At 44.0% G+C, this 22,409-nt stretch overlaps 2 protein-coding genes across 2 annotated transcripts in view; one reads left to right on the top strand and one right to left on the bottom strand.

The window, feature by feature from the left end:
• Window positions 1-22,409, bottom strand: part of pgm2 (phosphoglucomutase 2) — a 137,460-nt gene that overhangs the window by 104,245 nt on the left and 10,806 nt on the right. The window lies entirely within an intron of this gene.
• Window positions 15,584-22,409, top strand: part of LOC140471282 (RELT-like protein 1) — a 96,236-nt gene continuing 89,410 nt past the window's right edge. The window contains exon 1 of the mRNA XM_072567425.1: window positions 15,584-15,681. Coding sequence (XP_072423526.1) covers window positions 15,633-15,681 — 49 coding nt within the window. The 5' untranslated portion in view covers window positions 15,584-15,632. The remainder of the gene's footprint in view (window positions 15,682-22,409) is intronic.

The raw sequence follows: 22,409 nt of genomic DNA, 5'->3' as shown, positions 1-22,409 counted from the left end.
TCTGCCTGATTGACAGCCCCAATTTCTAAGCTTCTTGCACTGTAGGATGGACATTCCATTGGGAATTTCTCCTTCCCACGTGAAGTTCAAGAATCCGAAATTTTCAGGAACATTCGGAGAATATGCTGGCTGCATGTTTTCATCAATCTACTGATGACCTAACAAAATGTGTCTCAAATAATGCTGAATGTTTTCATCTGATCTGATCACTTGAACTCTTGAGCATGTGACATTTTTTTCAGAAGACATCTGTATACAACTTAAAAATGTTTCATTTGTTATATAAAAGGTTTATCATTGAATGCATTTCCCTCATGGTGTTGTGCCAGCAACTGTCGCACAATAAATTCTAAAAACTAGAAAGCTTCCTGTGAAATTGCACAGATGTAAATCAAAAGCGCAAAACTACGACTGACTTGATAGCTCAGAGGTTTCACTTCCCACTTACAGAAAGGGCTGCACTAACTTGGAGGGTTGATTACTCTATGTGAAGTTGATCCGTCTGTCAGACCTATAAGTTATTAATGCAATTATACTGATAGGAATAGTTTTTATTTCTTAACAAGAACCTTCTTAGACCTTTGGTTTAGATGATTTAGCAAGTTTTGCAGCCCAAATTCCTTCTTATGTTAGACCTCTCTCACTTTGAGCAGAGAGTGACCTCAGTAATGAATCGTATTTTTAACTTTTACTACCAGCATAAGGGCAATGATAAGAAAAAGGGAGAGGAAATGTGGTGTCAAATTGTGGCGGGACCTGGACATTGATTCCTCCAGAATTAATTGAAAACAAGCATGTCACACTCCTTATTCGAATGAGTCTGCAATTTTCTGATGGAACAAGAAATCTACAAGAAGCTGGAAAGATCCTGGCTCAGAAGGTCACAGACTGGATTTTTATGGAGCAGGCAGGTGGTTTCATTGGGAATGCATTCCCTCATGGTATTGTGCCAGAAACTCTCGCACAAGAAATTCTAAAAACTGGAAAGCTTCTTGTGAATCTTATGATCCTTGTATTAACATAAAATGCTAATTAGATACCCTTCAGACCCCCAAACTATTCTGGCTTGAAATATTCAGTTTAAAGTCTAACAATTTATAAAACTTGACATACTTTCCTTTGAGGAGAAAGGACTTCAGACACTGGAGATCAGAATCGAGAGTGTGTTGCTGGAAAAGCACAGCAGGTCAGGCAGCATCCAAGGAGCAGTAGAATCGATGTTTCGGGCATAAGCCCTTCATCAGGAATGAGGGTTGTGGGCCGGGGTTACTGAGAGGTAAATGGGAGGGGGTGAGGTAGCTGAGAAAGTGATAGGTAGATGAAGGTCAGGGAGAAGGTGATAGATTGGGGGGGGGAGGGAATGGAGCGGATAGATGGGAAAGGTGATGGACAGGTCAGGAGGGTGGTGCTGAGTTGGAGGCTTGGGACTGGGGTAAAGGGGGAGGGGAAATGAGGAAACTGTTGAAATCCACATTAATCCTCTGTGGCTGCAGCCATTTTCCAAGATGGAAAATGAGGCATTCTTCTTCCAGGCATTGCATAGTAACGGTTTGACGGTGGAGGAGGCCCAGGACCTGCATGTAATTGACGGAGTTGGAGGGGGAAGTTGAAGTGTTCACCCACGGGGTTGTGGGGTTAGTGGGTGCAGGTGTCCCAGAGATATTCTCTGAAACGATCTGCAAGGAGGTGTCCCATGTCCCCGATGCAGAGGAGACAACATCGGGTGCAATGGATACAGTAGTTGACATTGGTAGAGGTACATGTAAATTTCTGTTGAATGTAGAAGGATCCTTTGGGACCGTGGACGGAGGTGAAGGAAGTGTGTGGGCACAGGTTTTGCAATTACTGCAGTGGCAAGGGAAGGTGCCAGGAGTGGGCTGTGGGCTGGTGGGGGGCATAGACCTGACGAGTGAGTGACAGAGGGAATGATCTATCTGGAATGCTGACAAGGGAGGGAATTAGATTAGATTCCCTACAGTGTGGAAACAGGTCCTTTGGCCCAACCAGTCCACACCAACCCTCCGAAGATTCACCCACCCAGACCCATTTCCATCTGACTAATGCACCTAATACTATGGGCAATTTAGCGTGGCCAATTCACCTGACCTGCACATCTTTGGAATGTGGGAGTAAACCGGAGCACCCAGTGGAAACCCAAGCAGACATGGGGAGAATGTGCAAACTCCACACAGACAGTCACCTGAGGTTGGAATCAAACCTGGGACCCTGGTGCTGTGAGGCAGCAGTGCTAACTACTGAGCCACTGTGCCAACCCAAAGGAAGGGAAATATATCTCTGGTGGTGGGGTCTGTTTGGAGGTGGCGGAAGTGGCAAAGGATGATGCAATGTATGTGGATGTTGGTGGGTGGAAGGTGAGGACTGGGCGATTCCGTCCTTGTTGCGTTGGGAGGGGTGGGGTTCAAGAGTGGTGGCGTGTGAAGTGGAGGAGATGCGTTGGAGGGCACTGTCAATCACGTGGGAAGGGAAATTGTGATCTTGGAAGAAGGAGGCCTTTGGGGATTTTTTAAGGTAGAATTGGTCATCCTGGGAACAGATGTGGTGGATGCAGAGGAATTGGGAATAAGGGATGACATTTTTACAGGAGGTAGTATGGGAGAAGGTGTTGTCTAGTTAGCTGTGGGAGTCGGTGGGCTTGTCGTAAATGTCCGTGGTTAGTCGGTCGTCTGAGATTGTGATGGGGATCGAGGAAGGGGAGGGAGTTGTCTGAGAAAGTCCAGGTGAATTTGAGGTCGGGGTGGAAGGTGTTGGTAAAGTTGATTAACTGTTCAACCTCCTCGTGGGAGCAGAAGGTGGCGCTGATATAGTCATCGATACAGCAGTGGAACAGCTGGGGGGGTGGTGCCCGTGTAGCTGCAAAAGATGGACTGTTCCACGTACATCAGGCAGGCATAGCTGGGTCCTGTTCGGGTGCCCAAGGCTACCCCTTTGGTTTGGAGGAAGTGGGAGGATTGGAAGGATAAGTTGTTGAGGATGAGGACCAGTTCAATCAGGTGGATGAGGGTGTTGGTGGAAGGGTACTGGTTGGGACGGCTTGGGAGAAAGAAACGGAGGGCTTAGAGACCTTTGTCATGGCAGATCAACGTATATGGGGATTGGTGTCCATGGTGAAGATGAGGTGTTGGGGGCCAGGGAAACGAAAATCTTGGAGGAGGTGAAGGGTGTGGGTGGTGTCCCTAATGTAGGTGGGGCGTTTCTGGACTAAGTGGGCAGGTCCAGGTCTCTTTATAACTGAAACTCTTCAGCCCAGGCAACATCCTGATAAATCTCCTCTGCATATAATGGAACAAAATGGAAAAGCATTGATATGGTTTTAGTAAAGAAACAAGGTTCAAAATGTAAGTGGCTGATCAGAAGACAACAGTGCTTGAAATGAAAAACATTGGCACATGATTTAGATTGGCATTTAGCAAAAAACTCAAAATGGAAGATGTGGTGTATGATTCTGAAGATGTTCAACTCAACGTTGAGTCCAGAACACTGTAACATTCCTATTTGGAGGATGAGGTGCTGTTCATTAAGCTTGTATTGAGCTTTGTGGAACACTGCTGCAGACCAAGTAGAGAAATAGAGCATGCAAGCACAGTGGTGGATTAAAAGAACAAGTCATGGTTATGCTTGTGGACTTAACTGGCAAAATGGTATTTGCAGGAATCAAAATTAAGAAGGCCAATTACAGAGGTACGAGGGGAGGGTTGATGTAGGTTGCATGAGTAAATGGAAAAAACGATATGGCAGTAAATAAACAATGGGAAACAGTGAAAGAAGCAATTCAACATGCATTGCCAAGGCATATGAGACTATGTGCCAAATGCGAGAAAATGGGAATAGTATAGTTAGGTGGTTGTTTCTGACCTACACAGACATGATAGTCTGAAGGATCTTTTTCTGTACTGTCTATCTCTATGATTTATATTATTTAATCTCTCCTACACTCTAAAATATCCATGACTTTGCCTTTTATTCTACCTGATACCTCCTCTTTTCTTAACAGCATTAAACCAATCTAATTGTCGTCAGTTCTGGAGAGGTATCATAATAGACGCATAATTGTGACAAATGGAGCAAACTAGGGGAAAGTATGAAGTTGATCATTTTGGAAGGGAGAACAAAAGAACAGAATATCATTTACATGGAGAAAAATTGCAACACAAAAGGATTTAGGGGTATTTCTGCACAAAACACAGGAAACTAGCACATAGGCACATGAAAGCTAATGGAATGTTGGCCCTTATTTTAAGGAGGTTGGACTATAAGAGTAAAGAATCCTCACTGCAACTATTCAAGATGCTGGTGAGACCACATTTGGAGTATTGTGAGCAATTTTGCTCCTCTGATTTGAGGAAAGATATTCTTTCATTGGAGACAGTTTAGAGAAAGTTTATCTAGATGATCTTGAAGGGATTATCTTAGCAGCAAGCACTGGGACTCTACTTATTAGAATTTAGAATGACAGATGATCTCATTGAAACATATAGGATTCTCAGTGGACTTGGCAGTGTAAATGCCGAGAAGATGTTCCCTTCATGAGGGAGTTTAGGAGTGGAAGGCAAAGTTTTGGGGTAAAGGGGCAGTAATTTAAAACTAAGACAGGGAGGCATTTCTTCTCTGAGGGTTGTAAGCTTTTGGAATTCCTTGTTACAAATAGCCCTTGCGTATATTTAAGGCTGGGGTTGACAGATAGATATGTTGATAGATGGATGGATGGATAGATAGATAGACAGACAGACACACAGACTAACAGTTATATAGAAAGACAGAGTCTTGATCAGTAGGGGAATCAAGGGTTCCGTGAAAAGATTGGAAAGTGGGTGTGAAAAATATCAGATTAACCTAACTAGCCCCATTTGCCAGCACTTGGCCCAAATCCCTCTAAACCCTTCAAATTCATGCCCCAATCCACCTTTTAAATGCTGTAATTGTACCAGCCTCCAACACTTCCTCTGGCAGCTCATTCCATGCACACACCTCCCTTTGGGTGAAAATGTTGCCCCTTAGGTCTCTTTTAAATCTATCCCCTCTCACCATAAGCCTATGTTCTCTAGTTCTGAACTCTCCCACCCCAGGGAAAAGACCTTGTCTATTTACCCTATCCATGCCTCTCATGATTTAATAAATTTCTATAAGGTCATCCCTTAGCCTCTGATTCTCTAGGGTCAACACCCCTCCCTGCCTAATCTCTGTGGGGTTTGTACCACAAGGGCATGATTTCAGTGCTGTGGGTGAGGGAAGGTGAAGGAGAGACAAAGGGACAAAAAAGGGAGTTACTGGACAGTCTGATCCCACAGATTTCACTGCCTCCCTCTCTCTTGCTCTGCCTTCATATTCCTAGCTACTTGTCTCTCCCACAGCTTTCTATAAATCCCCGTCTCCACACACCTCCCCCACAGATCCCTCCCCTTGCCTCCTCTCTGGGTTTTTCAGAAACAGTTCCATTGTCCAGTCTTTCTGATTTCTGACCTTCACTGTTCACCTCTCTTCACACCTTTCTTTCCCTCTGCCCTGTGGGGTCTTGCTGCTCCTGCCTGAGGGTCATTCTATCTGCATCCGCCTTCTCTGTTTCTCTATCTCTCCATCACTTTCTTTCAATAGTATTTCCCTGTCTGCTCTTCTCTCCCTTGATTTCTCTCTGCCCTTCTGTCTCTCCCCCGACTCGCTATCTGTTCTTTCCTGTTCTCTCCCTGGGTTTTCTCTCTGTCCTTTCCCATTCTCTGTTCCTATTTCATATGGTTTTATGTTGTTTTGAAATACAAAAGCTCAGTGAGAAAGATCCATCAAGGGCTTACCGTGGAAATTATATCAATCTTAGATTAAAATAAGAGGCTTAAAATGTTGCAAAAAGTCACTTTTTTTTAAAATCCAGAAGTCTAAAGAAGCATTCCTATAACTAACAGGACTCTGGTGAGAGCTTACCTGAAATATTATGTGGTTTTGATGTCCATATTTAATGCATTGGAGGCAGTGGAATGAAGGTTCACTAAATTGGTTTCATTCCAGCTGTTTGCAGAAGAGGACGGCTCCAGTTACCCACAGCAATAACAGTCAGAATGATAGATTGCAGTGGGCCAGGACATCTGTGGAAGTCAGTGCATATTGATTTTTCTGAAAGATCTCTTGATGTGCATCTCAGAACCATCCTTGAGACTTAAAAGGTAAGTATCTCAAGAGATTGCTGATGGTTGCCAAGTTGTTAAATATTTAAATCATTGGTTTTCCATTTCCAGAAATCTTTGTAAGTCATGTCCTGACTTTTGAGTAGAAAATGCTTTTATTGCCCGTTTTTATTGACATGGCTTTATGCCATCATTGTCAATGTAATGTCCCAGAAGTTAGTTGGACTTCTTGAAAAACTTTCACTCCTCAGTGAGTGTCAGTCCTCTGCCTGCATTTAAAGACGATATACCTTTTGGTCATGAATTTTTGTTGTTTCTGCATGGATCAGGTTATTGTACGTAGGACATGTAACACCCTTTGTAGTGATTGGAATGAGGTCAGCTAGGTAGACCTCATAGAATAGGGCCTGTTAATCTCATCCTATCAGGGACCCTGGCTAACAGATATAAACTGGACTGTTTTTGAGGTTTGTCCTCATTTCCTGAAAATTGGTTGAACGGTAGGGTTTGGTGCCTGGCTTTGCTGTTCCTCTCCTTTGTAAAATTGCTGTTTATCTGTATACAGCTGTTAATGTTAATTGTTTTGTAAACTGTGTATTATTTAATAAAATAAAAAACAATACATAGGAGTGTCAGCGGTTTTGTTCACTCTTGGAGCCAGCTCTTAGCTAGCTGTGTCAGTGTTGTGTACTATGCACATGTAAATAAAGGGTGACTTGGTGTCAGGATACTGGCCTTCATGGAGTTGTTTCACCCGCCAACCTTTCTCAAATGTTGCACATAGTATTTGGAAAATTTCTAGAGGAGCTGAGGTGATTCCACAAGGCAACCTCTTGAAACATAATCTTTCAGGCAGAGTAATGAATGTAATAAACAGTCTGGGGTTGCTATTTAATTGAACCTTCCCAAAACAAATCACATTTAGCACAAGTCTAATGAAGATCTTGCTTATAGACAGTTTGGATAAGTCCTCACCTGCAGTATCCATAAGATGGATTTCTCTATTAACTGCTATATTGAGTTATATTTAGAGTCATAGAGATGTACAGCATGGAAACAGACCCTTCGGTCTAACCCGTCCATACTGACCAGTTATCCCAACCTAATCTAGTCTTACCTGCCAGCACCCGGCCCATATCCCTGTAAACCCTTCCTATTCATATACTCATCCAAATGCCTCTTAAATGTTGCAATTGTACCAGCCTCCACCACTTCCTCTGACAGCTCATTCCTGTAAGATCAACACACATTCTGATACAACCATTAGATTTTGGTACATTGGCTTTGCTGAACACTATTCTGATGGCTTTGTTACATGTGAGATGATGCCCATGTTGGTCATCTTCTGTAATTGGTTTACTTGCTTCATTATTGGATGAGGAATGGTATGAAATCTTAAATGGTTTTGGATGTTTTCTTAATGTGATTCTAATACTGTGTCAAATACACCTAATTCTGTGAATACTTTTAGTGTTTTTTTTCTCAACACTATGCTTCTCCATGTTTGTGAGTTCTTGTACTGATAGAGGAAGTTGAAAGGAAAATGTGCTTTATTATTGCTCAGTAACAAGCTCTGCTGATTATGTATCACATATGCCTTTTCAGGATAGCAATTTTTATGCTTCAAATTTCATTCTAACATCTCTTCAATTTTGGGGGCTGTTGCATCTGCCCCACATGGTATTAAATCAGGAGGTTGCAATTGTATTTATTTCAACTCAAGAGCAGGACAAACAGACAGGCACCACAGGACAATGGAAGTACCTCACCACTCCAGAAAAGACTTGTAACACTTACCTGTGAAGATGAATGGAAGCATGATACTGTCAGGGTGTTGCATTGTGTGAAGGAACAGGACATTCATCTGATAAACTGTTTTCCAATTAGCATCCTTGCAACTAAATTACTCCATTTCCAGAAACATTGTAGTTAACCATTTCTTAATCAGTGTCATTGTGCAGCATTACAATAAAACTGGTCTCATCCTCAGCTCTGGGAGGAGAAATCTGATCTCTGTGCAGACTGTCAGTTCAGTGTCAGCTGGTCTGTTTTCTCCTCCAGCGATATGGCTTGCAATACACTGTCAATTTCACTTCGAGCTGTGTTTTGTGATCTCTAACCTATTGGGCAAATTTCTCCGACACTTTCCTTACTGGAATTTTTCTTTTTTCTTTCATCTCTTTGAATAGCTGTAGTCATTATTGAGTTGAAGATTTCTTCAAGCTAGCACTCAAATCAACATCATTGTTTAGTATGGTATATTTGGGATCGTCTCCATTGGTACCATCTGAGATGCTGCGCTGCAAATTACTATTGTTATTAGTCTGAGTTACTGATACCAGGATGCCTACAAATTTTTTGGCAGAAGAAACGGTCAGTCTTTTTGAACTGAGTAGGTTTATTACATAATATTTAACAGCTAATTCAATTTACATGAGTTACATCAGGATGCTTATGAGATCTCAGGCTAGACTTACGAGTTACAGTTTACTTATATAAAACCTAGCACTTAAATGGTTTGGTCTTCCCAAGAACAATTCTTTAAATCCAATGGGCACGATTATCTTGTGATGTCAGGTCATCTTTTTGGGTACTAACGTTTATAAATGTGGTGCTGGAAAAGCGCAGCAGGCCAGGCAGCATCCGAGGAGCAGGAGAATCGACGTTTCGGGCATAAGCCCTTCTTCAGGAATGAGGCTGGTGTGCCAAGCGGGCTGAGATAAAAGGTGGGGGGGAATTTGGGGGAGGGGCGCTGGGAATACGATAGGTGGAAGGAGGTGAGGGTGAAGGTGATAGGCTGGAGAGGGGGTGGGGGCAGAGAGGTCGGGAAGAAGATTGCAGGTCAAGAGGGTGGTGCTGAATTCGGGGGTTGGGACTGAGATAAGATGGCGGGAGGGGAAATGAGGAAGCTGGAGAAATCTACATTCATCCCGTGTGGTTGGAGGGTTCCTAGGCGGAAGATGAGGCGCTCTTCCTCCAGGCGTCGTGTGGCCAGGGTCTGGCGATGGAGGAGGCCAAGGACCTGCATGTCCTTGGCGGATTGGGAGAGGGAGTTAAAGTGTTCAGCCACGGGGCGGTTGGGTTGGATGGTTGGTGTGGATGTCCTAGAGGTGTTCCCTGAAATGTTCCGCAAGTAGGCGGCCTGTCTCCCCAATGTAGAGGAGACCACACTGGGTGCAGCAGATATAGTAAATGATATGTGTGGATGTGCAGGTGAATTTGCAACGGATATGGAAGGCCCCATTGGGGCCTTGGAGGGAGGTGAGGGGTGAGGTGTGGGCGCAAGTTTTGCATTTCTTGCGGTTGCAGGGAAAGGTGCTGGGAGTGGAGGTTGGGTTGGTGGGGGGTGTGGACCTGACGAGGGAGTGGTCTCTCCGGAAAGCTGATAGGGGTGGGAAGGTAAATATATCCCTGGTGGTGGGGTCTGATTGGAGGTGGCGGAAAATGACAGAGGATGATACGATGTATCTGGAGGTTGGTGGGGTGGAAGGTGAGGACCAGTGGGGTTCTGTCCTGGTGGTGATTGGAGGGACAAGGTTCAAGGGCGGAGATGCGGGAAGTAGAGGAGATGTGGTGGAGAGCATCGTCAAGGGGGGGAAATTGCGGTCTTTGAAGAAGGAGGCAATTTGGGCTGTTCGGTAGTGGAATTGGTCCTCCTGGGAGCAGATGCGGCGGAGGCGAAGGAATATGGGATGATGTTTTTACAGGGGCAGGGTGGGAGGAGGTGTAAACTAGGTAGCTGTGGGAGTCGGTCGGTTTGTTGTAAATGTCTGTGTTGAGTCAGTCGCCCGAGACAGAAACGGAGATGTCTAGGAAGTGGAGGGAGGAGTCTGAGACGGTCCAGGTAAATTTGAGGTCGGGGTGGATGGTGTTAGTAAAGTGGATGAACTGATCAACCTCCTCGTGGGAGCACGAGGTAGCGTCAATACTATCATCGATGTCGCGGAGGAAAAGGTGGGGGGTGGTGCCAATGTAGCTGCGAAAGATGGATTGTCCCACATATCTCCATTTCTATCTCGGGCAACCCACTCAACACTGACATTTACTACAAACCGACCGATTTCTCCAGCTTCCTCATCCCCCCCCGACCTTATCTCAGTTCCAACCCCCGGATTCAGCACTGCCCTCTTGACCTGCAATCTTCTTCCTGACCTCTCCGTCCCCATCCCCTGTCTGGCCTATCACCCTCACCCTCACTCCTTCCACCTATTGTATTCCCAGCGCTCCTCCCCCAAATTCCACCCCCCCCCCCCCACCTTTTATCTCAGCCCGCTTGGCACACCAGCCTCATTCCTGAAGAAGGGCTTATGCCCAAAACGTCGATTCTCCTGCTCCTCGGATGCTGCCTGGCCTGCTGCACTTTTCCAGCACCACACTTTTGAACTCTGGTCGCCAGCATCTGCAGTCCTCACTTTCTCTGACTAATGTTTATAAAACAGACACAAAAGTGATGAGCAGGCAAGTGGGAGTGGTTTTAACATATGGGCCCTGAACAGTATTTACATACAATGAGTGGGGCAAGAACAGTTAGCAATTCGCCTGGCAAGGCTGGGTTAAGCGAAATGAGGTCAGTTTGAATGTCACTGCAGCGAGCCTTCCTGCTCAATTTTGTCCCAATTTCAGCAGACTTATGGCTGGATATAAAAGAAAAATACTGCCCTATATCACATAGCAGTTTACCATGCACATTTATATTTATAACAAATGCTTATTATCACTGCACTTATCTTTGGTGATATTTCTAATAGCTGTGATATTCTTAGACTTATTCCAGTGGTGTGCAAAATTGATACTTGAGGGCCAGGAATGCAAGTTGAGCCAGCTAGTGGTTTTGTGATGCTCATGGGTAAACCTTGAATAAGTCATTTTCTAGCCATGAACCACTTCTCCAAAATGACACTTGTTTTCCGAATCAATCCATTTAGTTAAGTGCCCAGGCCCTGATGGGATCTATCCAAAAATATTGAGGGAGGCAAGAGAACAAATCGCTGGAACAATGACAGACATCTTTGCATCCTCTTTTGCCACAAGAGAGGTCTCAGAGGACTGGAGAATAGCCAATGTTGTCCCATTGTTTAAGAAGGGTAGCAGGGCTAACCCAGAAAATGACAGGCCTGTGATTCTCACAAGGATGCTAGGGAAATTATTCAAAAAGGTTCTCAGGGATAAGGCCTGTACACATTTGGAAGCAAATTGACTTATTAGCAATAGACAGCATGGTTTTATATGGGGGAGATCATGCCTCAGTAACTTGATTGAATTTCTTTGGGGAGGTGATGAAGATGATTGATGAGGGAAAATCGATTGATATCTGCATGAACTTCAGTAAAACTTTTGACAAGGGCCCTCATGGTAGACTGGTACAAAAGGTAAAGTCACATGGTGTCAGGTTTGAGCTGACAAGATGGATACAGAACTGGTCTAGTCATAAGAGACAGCGGGTAACGGTAGAAGGATGCTTTTAGAATGGAGGGCTGTGCAGGAATCAGCACTGGAATCTCTGCTGTTTATGGTCTACATAAATGATTTGGAGGAAAATGTAGCTGGTCTAATTAGTAAGTTTGCAAATGATACAAAGATTAGTGAAATTGTGAATAGTGAGGAGGATTGTCAAAGGATACAGCAGGATATAGATCAGTTGGAGGCACAGGCAGAAAATGGCAGATGGAGTTTAATCCAAACAAATGTCAGGAGATGCATTTAGGAAGGTCAAGTATGGGTGAAAATCATATAGTGAATGGCAGAACCCTTTAGGAATATTGATATGCAGAGGGATCTGGGTGTGCAGGTCACTAAAGTGTAGTACAGATCGATAAGGTAGTTATAAGATCCTATGGCATGCTTTCTTTCAATGGATAGTGTACTGAGTGTAAGGATAGGCAAATTATTCTGTAGCTTTATAAAACCACATTTGAAACATTGCATACAGTTCTGGTCACCACACTACCAGAAGGATGTGGATACTTTGGAGAGGGTACAGAAAAGGTTTACCAAAATGTTGCCTAGTACGTGGGAGATTTTAGCTATGAAGGAAGGTTGGATAGACTGGGTTTGTTTTCACTGGAATACAGGAATTTGAGGGGCGACCTGATAGAAGTTTTTAAGATTGTGAATGGCATGGATAAAGTGGAAAGTCTGACGCTTTTTCCCAGGGTGGAGGAGTCAATTACAAGGTTCAAGTTGGGGGATGGGACGAAATTTAAAAGAGGTGTATGAGGCACGTTTTTCACACAAAGGGTGGTGAGTGCCTGGGGCGCACTGCCAGAGGATGTGGTGGAAGCAGACACAATAGCAGCAGCCAAGAAACACGTTGGCGAACACATGAAGAGGAAGGGAATAGAGGGATATGAATCCCATAAGTGAAGACAGCTTTAGTATGGAAAGGCAAAATGTGTCAGGCTTCGAGAACTCTTGGGCCTATTCCTCTGCTGTATTGTTCTTTGTTAGGTAATGCAAATTAAAGGAGGATGAATGGTATTTTTCAGTTAGCCCTAATGTTCCTGCAGGTGCTGATGGCCACTCACATTTAGTAGTTGAATCTCACAGATCAGCACTCTGGAAAGCCAAGAGGCTCTCTCTGCCATCTTGCTGCAGGAGCAGCCAAAAGCTGCCATTTAATTTGCCTGAACTGCACAGCTTCAATGTAGAACCATCTGGTTTAACCCCACAATGGCGGCCCAGCTGCAAAAGTAAATTTAAAATTTAAAAGGATGGAGAAAGAGTATTTCTATCTTGAAGCTGTGTCTTTCTCACATTCCCTAGAAGACTGCTGCAGCTTTGATGCTGGAATGCCTCTGGTCCTTTAACTTCAAGAGCCACCTCCTATCCTTAATTGGATGAATATATTTTTCACTCAATTAAGAAGGTTTTGATCCAGAAGCAATCCAAATCTAAGTCCTTATCTTTGATGGAAAATTGTGCTGAGAGGGAACATAAGCAAGAAAATAATGAGAAACAATTTGTTATTAAATTCTGGGCACGCCATTTTAATAAGGATTTGATGACTTTAGGGAAATATATCTGACAGTAAGATATAGGAGCAAAATCAGGGCATTCAGCCTGTTGAGTCTCCTCTGCAATCGATCATGGCTGATACATTTCTCAAACTCATTCTCCTGCCTTCTCCCCATAACTGAGGTAAAAACAATGACTGCAGATGCTGGAAAGCAACTACTGGATTAGTGGTGCTGGAAGAGCACAGCAGTTCAGGCAGCATCCAACGAGCAGCAAAATCGACATTTCGGGCAAAAGCCCTTCATCAGGAATAAAGGCAGTGAGCCTGAAGCATGGAGAGATAAGCTAAAGGAGGGTGGGGGTGGGGAGAGAGTAGTATAGAGTACAATGGGTGAGTGGGGAAGGAGATGAAGGTGATAGGTCAAGGACGAGAGGGTGGAGTGGATAGGTGGAAAAGGAGATAGGCAGGTCGGACAAGTCAAGGAGACAGTGCTGAGCTGGAAATTTGAAACTAGGATGAGGTGGGGGAAGGGGAAATGAGGAAACTGTTGAAGTCCACATTGATGCCCTGGGGTTGAAGTGTTCCGAGGCGGAAGATGAGGCGTTCTTCCTCCAGGCGTTTGGTGGTGAGGGAGCGGCGGTGAAGGAGGCCCAGGACCTCCATGTCCTCGGCAGAGCGGGAGGGGGGGTTGAAATGTTGGGCCACGGGGCGGTTTGGTTGATTGGTGCGGGTGTCTCGGAGATGTTCCCTAAAGCGCTCTGCTAGGAGGCGCCCAGTCTCCCCAATGTAGAGGAGACCACATTGGGAGCAACGGATACAATAAATGATATTAGTCGATGTGCAGGTAAAACTTTGATGGATGTGGAAGACTCCTTTAGGGCCTTGGATAGAGGTGAGGGAGGAGGTGTGGGCAAAGGTTTTACAGTTCCTGCGGTGGCAGGGGAAAGAGCCAGAATGGGAGGGTGGGTCGTAGGGGGGTGTGGACCTGACCAGGTAGTCGCGGAGGGAACGGTCTTTGCGGAAGGCAGAAAGGGGTGGGGAGGGAAATATATCCCTGGTGGTGGGGTCTTTTTGGAGGTGGCGGAAATGTCGGCGGATGATTTGGTTTATGCGAAGATTTGTCGGGTGGAAGGTGAGCACCAGGGGCGTTCTGTCCCAGTTACGGTTGGAGGGGTGGGGTTTGAGGGCAGAGGTGCGGGATGTGGACGAGATGCGTTGGAGGGCATCTTTAACCACGTGGGAAGGGAAATTGCGGTCTCTAAAGAAGGAGGCCATCTGGTGTGTTCTATGGTGGAACTGGCCCTCCTGGGAGCAGATACGGCGGAGGCGGAGAAATTGGGAATACGGGATGGCATTTTTGCAAGAGATAGGGTGGGAAGAGGTGTAATCCAGGTAGCTGTGGGAGTCGGTGGGTTTGTAAAAAATGTCAGTGTCAAGTCGGTCATCACTAATGGAGATGGAGAGGTCCAGGAAGGGGAGGGAGGTGTCAGAGATGGTCCAGGTAAATTTAAGGTCAGGGTGGAATGTGTTGGTGAAGTTGATGAATTGCTCAACCTCCTCGTGGGAGCACGAGGTGGCTGTTAAGTTCTTTTTTTCTGAGATTCGTACACACTTCATGCAACTGCAGTATGCCAACTTCTATGTACAGCCAAAATTTTATTAAGCAAGTACAGTACAAGCTGCTTGTGAAACGTGTTGAGAGGTGTCCCCGAACAAAGGAAACAGTCCTTCCTTTATGTGAAATCTTTACATCACAATTAGTAACACCTACAAGAAAGCCCCCCAGCCATCCTCCCACAGTCACATGATACTCAACAACACAATGCAGTGACCTGACCATCTCCAGAAACAGTGTCATGTAAATCATTCCTTCATGGTCAAATGTGTTGCAAATCAAGGGGAACCTTGATTATTCGAACTTGATGGGCTATTTTGTTCGGATTATCGATTATTCAGTTAATTGATCAAATGCCTTTGCTCTATAACTAGGAGCTTTTAAAGTCTGCTCCCTGTGCAGGAGACTGCAGCAGCACACAGCGCGTGAGGCTCGCCCCCAAAACTGTGCCCCGCCCCCAACACTGACCCTGACCCACGCTCCTGTGCAACACCACCCCCCATTCCTGACTCAGTGCAACACTGCCCCCCCCAACCCCGTCCAACACCGCTCCCTGCCCCTGACCAACACCGCCTCCCCCCACTCCCGACCCTGTCCAACAGCCTCCCCCGCTCACGACCCCATCTAACACCACCTCCTGCTCCCAACCCTGTCCAACACCGACCCCACTCCTGCCCGACCAACAGCGCCCCCTCCCCCTCTCCCAACCCAGTCCAACACCGCCCGCCACCTCCTGACCTTGTCCAACACCGCCCCTGCCTCCTGACCCTGCCCAACACCACACCCCACCTCCCGACCCTGTGAAACGCCCACCCCCCACCACCGATCTCGTCTGACACCGCCCCCCCCAACCCCGTGCAACACCCCCGCCCTCAACCCCATCCAACACCGCCCCCCAACCCCATACACACCTGCCCCCTCTCCGGGGCAGATGGATTGGACACCAACAACAAAGACTTCTGCTGCAGTTTCGTTTGTGGGTAAGTCTCCATATAGCACGCACACACACAGCCACACACAACTTTTTACTGCAACGTTTTGACAGGTTCCATCTTTGCCCTGTACAGGACAATGTTGGAGAGATTATCTGGGGAAGGAAGGGTGTTTTAGGGTAAACCCCTGTGTAGAACTCCAGGGAAAGTGTGGGTAGTGAGAGAGGGTGGGAGGTCAGTCATTGGAGACTGAGCTTGTTTAACCACTATAAACAAAAGACACGATCACTGTTGGAAGCACATCTTTGATGTAATGTTTTCATCAGGATCTCAAGATCTCCTTCGGATAATCCGATTTTTGGATATTTGGTATTCAGATAATCGAGCTTCCTCTGTAGGGAGTAGTCAAATTCCAACTGTAATGTTCTTATTGATTTCTGAATTGGGGATGAAAATGTGAATACTAGGAGATGACAATGTAAATTGCTCTGAATGGCAAGGAAATGGCCATGTAAATGGCTCTGAATAATAGGAGATGATACAGATAAATTGTAAGAAATTTACATTAAGTCAGAGGTGTCCCATCCCAGCCTCTGCAGGTCAGCAAACAAAGTTAACTCTTTAATATTCATAACCTTGATCCCTTTACTAATCAACGACCTATCTATCATAAATATACTCAATGACTTGGCTCCCCGGCCCTCAGCTGCAATGAGTTCCACAGTTTCACCACCTTTGGCTGAAAAAATTCATCCTCATCGCAGTCTGACACTTCAGGCCATGCCTTCACTCTGATACTGTGCCCTTGGGCCCTAGTCTTTCCTACCCGTGGAAACACCTTGTCCATGTCCATTCTATCCAGGCCTCTCAGTGTTCTGTGCGTTTCAATCAGATCCCTCCTCACCCTTCTAAACTTAACAGAGTCCTCAACTGATCGTCATGTAACTTCATCCCTGGGATCATTCTTGTAAACCTCTGGACAACCCTCCAATACCAGCATATCCTTCTTTAGATAGGGCACCCAAAACTGTTCACAATACTTCAAATGCAATCTGACCGGATCCTTACACAGCCTCAGCAGCACAGCTCTTGTTCTCTAGCCCTCTTGGAACGAATGCTAACATTGTAATTGCTTTCTGAACCTGCATGATAACCTTATGAGAATCCTGAACCAAGTCTCCCTAGTCCCTTTGTGTTCCAGATTTCCAAAACCTTTCCCATTTAGAGTCAACACTTCTATTCTGCATACTAAATTGTATAACCTCACACTTTCCCACATTGTATTCCATCTGTCACTTCTTTGCCCACTCTCCTAGCTTGTCCATCTTCTTCTGCACCTCACCCCCCCCCTCACCGTTTCCTCAACACAACTGGACTCTCCACCTATCTTTGTGCCATCTGCAAACTTAGCAACAATACCTTCATTTCCTTCATCCAAATTGTTAATGTATAATCTGAAAAGTTGTGATTCAAATGGTGACCCCTGTGAAATTCCATTAGTCACCAGCTGCCATCCTGAAAAAGACCTTTTATTCCTAATCTCTGCCTTCTGTTAATCAGCCAGCCAATCTTCTATCTACACCAGTACTCTGTCCCTATCATCTTGTGCTCTTAACTTATTAAGCAGCCTCCTGTGCAGCATCATGTAAAAGGCCTTCTGGAAATCCAAATAGATGACATCCACTGGTCTCCTTTGTCTCACTTAGTTGTTTCCTTCTCAAAGAATTCTAATATACTTATCAGGCATGACACACATACACACATGTTGACTCAGCCCTATTTTACCATGCTTCCAAGTACTCCACAAACTCATTGTTAATAATGGACTGAAAACCTTACCAATGATCGAGGTCAGGCCAACCAGCCTTTTGCCTCCCTCTTAGGTGACTAAGGAGGTAGATGAGGGGAAAGCGGTAGATGTGGTATATATGGATTTTAGTAAGGCGTTTGATAAGGTCCCCCATGGTAGGCTACTGCAGAAAATACAGAGATATGGCATTGAGGGTGAGTTGGAGGTTTGGATTAGGAATTGGCTCTCTGGAAGAAGACAGAGGGTAGTAGTTGATGGCAAAGGTTCATCTTGGAGTGCCGTCACTAGCGGTGTTCCGCAAGGATCTGTTTTGGGACCATTGCTGTTTGTCATTTTTATAAATGACCTGGAGGAAGGGTTAGAAGGTTGGGTGAGCAAGTTTGCGGATGATACGAAAGTCGGAGGAGTTGTAGACAGTGAGGAAGGATATGGCAGGTTACAGCGGGATATAGAGAAGCTGCAGAGCTGGGCAGAAAGGTGGCAAATGGAGTTCAATGTAGCTAAGTGTGAAGTGATTCACTTTGGTAAGAGTAATAAAAAGATGGATTACTGTGCTAATGGTAGACTACTTGGTAGTGTGGAAGAGCAGAGGGATCTTGGTGTCCATGTACACAGATCTCTGAAAGTTGCCACCCAGGTAAATAGTGCAGTGAAGAAGGCATATGGCGTACTGGCTTTTATTGGTAGAGGAATTGAGTTCCGGAGTCCTGAGGTCATGCTGCAGTTGTATAAGACTCTGGTGCGGCCGCATCTGGAATATTGTGTGCAGTTTTGGTCGCCATACTATAGGAAGGATGTGGAGGCACTGGAACGGGTGCAGAGGAAGTTTACCAGGATGTTGCCTGGTATGGTAGGAAAATCCTATGAGGAAAGGCTGAGGCACTTGGGGTTGTTTTCATTGGAGAAAAGAAGGTTTAGGGGTGATTTGATAGAGGTGTACAAGATGATTAGGGGGTTAGATAGGGTTGACAGTGAGAACCTTTTTCCACGTATGGAGTCAGCTATTACAAGGGGGCATAGCTTTAAATTAAGGGGGGGTAGATATAGGACTGATGTTAGGGGTAGGTTCTTCACTCAGCGAGTCGTAAGTTCATGGAATGCCCTGCCAGTAGCAGTAGTGGACTCTCCCTCTTTATGGGTATTTAAGCGGGCATTGGATAGGTATATGGAGGATAGTGGGTTAGTGTAGGTTAGGTGGGCTTTGATCGGCGCAACATCGAGGGCTGAAGGGCCTGTACTGCGCTGTATTCTTCTATGTTCTATGTTCTATGTTTTCTCAAACAAGGGTATTATATTAACCATTTTCCACTCCTCTGGGACCCTCCCTGACTCCAGTGATTTTGAAAGATCACCATCAATGCCTACACAATCTCCTCAGCTACCTTCTTCAGAACTCTGAGTGCCCAGATTATGTATCCACCTTCAGATTTGCAGCTTCCCCAGCCATTTTCTCCTTAATGTGCAAAAAAGATTCATCAGAATTTCCAGTTAAAAAAAAACTTCAATTACATAGTGAAGTTGGGATCATTCCTCTTCAAAAAGAAGCGTTTGAGAGAAGATTTGAAAGAATGAGTTCACAAATTGAGGGGCCTAGTCCGAATAGGAACTGTTGAGAACCAAAGAATATCGATAGAAGCTGAATGGCAAAAGGAACCAATGACAACATGACGTAAACATTTTTATGCAGTAAGTTGTTCACGTATAGAATGCATGGTTTGAGAATGTGGTGAGGACATTAAAAGGTTACATTTTCGGAAGAGAACTGGATAAGCACCTAAAAGGAAAATTGTTGCACAGCTGTGAGAAAGTGCATGAGTGACAGAGACAAAAAATAAGAATCAGTCTGACAACTTGATGGGCTGAATTTTCTTCTGAGTTGTAAACTTATAAATACTCCCAATTTTCCCACAGATGCTGAAAGTTTAAGCATTGAAGAGTACATTTTTTAAGGCTGAGTTTTACTTCTAACAAACACATATTTGTTTTCAGAAATTCTGATGTGAATTTAATGTTTAATTTTGGCATTTGGGGATTTATTTAAGAGTGTTTTGTTTAGGAATTGGGTGTTAGCTAGAATGTATGCATCTTTATGGAGTTAATCTTCCTTTAGCAACTGGATAATATTTTTTTAAACCACAATTAAACCTTAATTACATAGCCAGTAAAATGTTACAGCATCCAAATTGGTAGTTATCCTAGTGGTCATTTAGTCATGTCTAGTCAAAGGTAATCATTATGTTTGCCATGGAATTTTAAATACAGAAAATTCATAGCTGATGGTTTCCAAGTCCCAATATAGAGGGCAAGATGTGCCATATGTCTCTGGCTGAAAGTGTACCAACCGCTCCATCAATGAAGCTAGTTGCACTCAAAGGAGAACTGTACCTTAGTTAGTGTACATTACAGATGTGCATTATATTTAACTTTCAGATCCTGGTTCTTATTTTCAAATGTTCCGTACCACCTGCTGAACTGATGCAGAAATATGCTAATCTCCAGCAAAAAAAGCCCCCCTTACTAACCTGAATATGAAACTTGGAGGAGCAGTGTTGAACTTCCTCCCTCCAAAACATAAGAATGTCTGCTTCTCATTTTGACAGGATTTCTAACCTGTGTGCCAAGTCAGTTTTTCCTAAGCACAGGCAGTGTTTACTTACAAAAATGATCACTTTCCAAATTACTTAGAACTGTTTATAAATTTCCATTTTTTAGATATTATATTGATTTAGCCAGTGAAGCAAAATCTGCCATGTAGCTTGGATTTTAACCTGTTTCTTCTCACTTTCTTCGAAGTGTTGTACTGATTTGGCTTTTAAGCCAACTTAAATATCCAAGTATTAATCTTGAAGAGACAAAGATAAATATCTTTATGAAAAATATGTAATGATTACGGTACCAGTAGTTTGGTTCTGATTTGCTTCTGTACAGCAAATCTTGACTCTTCTTGCTTATAAAATGCTGCTCTATACAAGAGACCACACAACAGCCACAGTTTCAACGTTATCAGGGTTAAGTTCAAATCTTCGGCCTATTCAAAAATACATATACTGTCAATAATCCTGTATTAATTGAATTTTCTGTTGATTTTTAAAAATTCATTCATTGGATGTAGATATGCCAGTAAGGACAATATTTGCTGCTTATTTCTAATTCAAATCTTGAGAAGGTGAGCCATCTTCATGAACTGCTTAACTCCTAGTGAGGAGGGTACACTACGTTCTGGTAGGATGTAACAACAAAGAAAAAGCAATATACTTCCCAGTCAAGATATTGTATAGGATGTGATTTTCTTTTATTTCATTCTGGGGATCTAGGTATCATTGGCTGGGCCAGTTGCGCTTGAGAAGTTTGAGAAGGTGGTGAGCTGTCTAAAACTGCTGCAGTTGATTTGGTGTAGGAAGAATGCTGATGGATAGTGAGTTTTAGGATTTTGACTGCGATGGAACACTGATATCTTTTCAAGTCAGCTCTCCATGGAAGGGCAATTTGCATATAGTGATATTTGCCTGTGCCAACTGATCTTGTCTTTTTGGTCAGTAGTAGTCCAGGATTTTGAAGCTTCTCAAGGCCAATTAGAGAAGAGGACTAAATGCTGGTGAGATCCCACACATCAAGAACAATAGTAAAAAATAATCATGATGAATTGCTGCAGCATGATCATTGATGATCATTGATCAGCTAGAAGTAACGGGTGACCCCACTTACATTTAAATCCCTAACTGAATTAACGATTGAATGAATGATTTATTATCACATAGATATACAGGGAGATATAGCGAAAAGTTTTCTGTCACCATTTTGAGGTACAAAAGAATAATCACTGAAAGAATGTCAGTTGCTATTACCCACAAGCTTTTTATTCCTGATGAAGGGTTTTTGCCCGAAACGTTGATTTCGAAGCTCCTTGGATGCTGCCTGAACTGCTGTACTCTTCCAGCACCACTAATCCAGAATCTAGTTTCCAGCATCTGCAGTCATTGTTTTTACCTCATTACTCACAAATCTAGTCAAAGGAACCCAGATTATTAAATCATCAAGAATCTCTGAACTTTTGTTCACATATCAAGGGAAGCACAAGGAGGAAGGAAAATGACTAAACAGCCTATTTACCCTTTCTAAATTCGATTAGTTCACTGATTACCTGGGCTACTACCCTTTTTATCTTTTTTGCTGCCAACCTTGTTTGTTTTCCCAATAAATGCAATTATCTAGTTTTTTTTTGCTGGTCATTACCATACATATTTTGACACAAATAGGTAGAAAGACAAGTTTGTGAGAAGTTTGCAGAGAAATTTTGATTGATTCCGTAAGTGGCCATAAAGTTGGCAAACGGAGTATACTATGGGAAAATGTGAAGTTGTTCATTTCGGAAGGGAGAACAAAAGAGCAGTATTATTTAAATGAGAAAAAGAGCAGAAAGCTGCAACATAGAGGGATTTGGGAGGTATTTGTGCACAAAATACGGAAAGCTAACATGCAGATGCAGAAGGTAATCAGAAAGGTTTATCAAATGTTGGCTATTATTTCAAGGAGGTTGAAGTATAAGAGTAGGGAAATCTCACGGTAACTATACAAGGTGCTGGTGAGACTACATCTGGGTATTGTTAGTAGTTTTGGACCCCTTATTTAAGAAAATATATTATTTGATTGGAGGCAGTTCAGATAAGGTTCACTAGGATGATCCCTGGTATGGAGGAATTGTCTTATGAGCGAGGGTTAAATAGGTTGGGACTTCAAATTAAATTTACAAGAATGAGAGGTGATGTCAGTGAAACATATAGGATTCTTAAGAGGCTTGACAAGGTAAATACTAAGGATATTTCCCTTTATGGGAGAGTGTACAGCCAGAAGGCATAGTCTCAGAATAAAGGGGTGCCAATTTAAGATTGAGATGAGGAGAAATTTCTTCTCCCAGAAAGTTGAGTCTTTGGGAGTCCGTGTCACAAATAGCTGTGGAGGCAGAGTC

Source organism: Chiloscyllium punctatum, chromosome 1, assembly GCF_047496795.1.
Source record: "Chiloscyllium punctatum isolate Juve2018m chromosome 1, sChiPun1.3, whole genome shotgun sequence".
NCBI lineage: Eukaryota > Metazoa > Chordata > Chondrichthyes > Orectolobiformes > Hemiscylliidae > Chiloscyllium > Chiloscyllium punctatum.
Note: the sequence above shows the minus strand (reverse complement) of the source record. Positions and strands in the feature narration are given on the sequence as shown.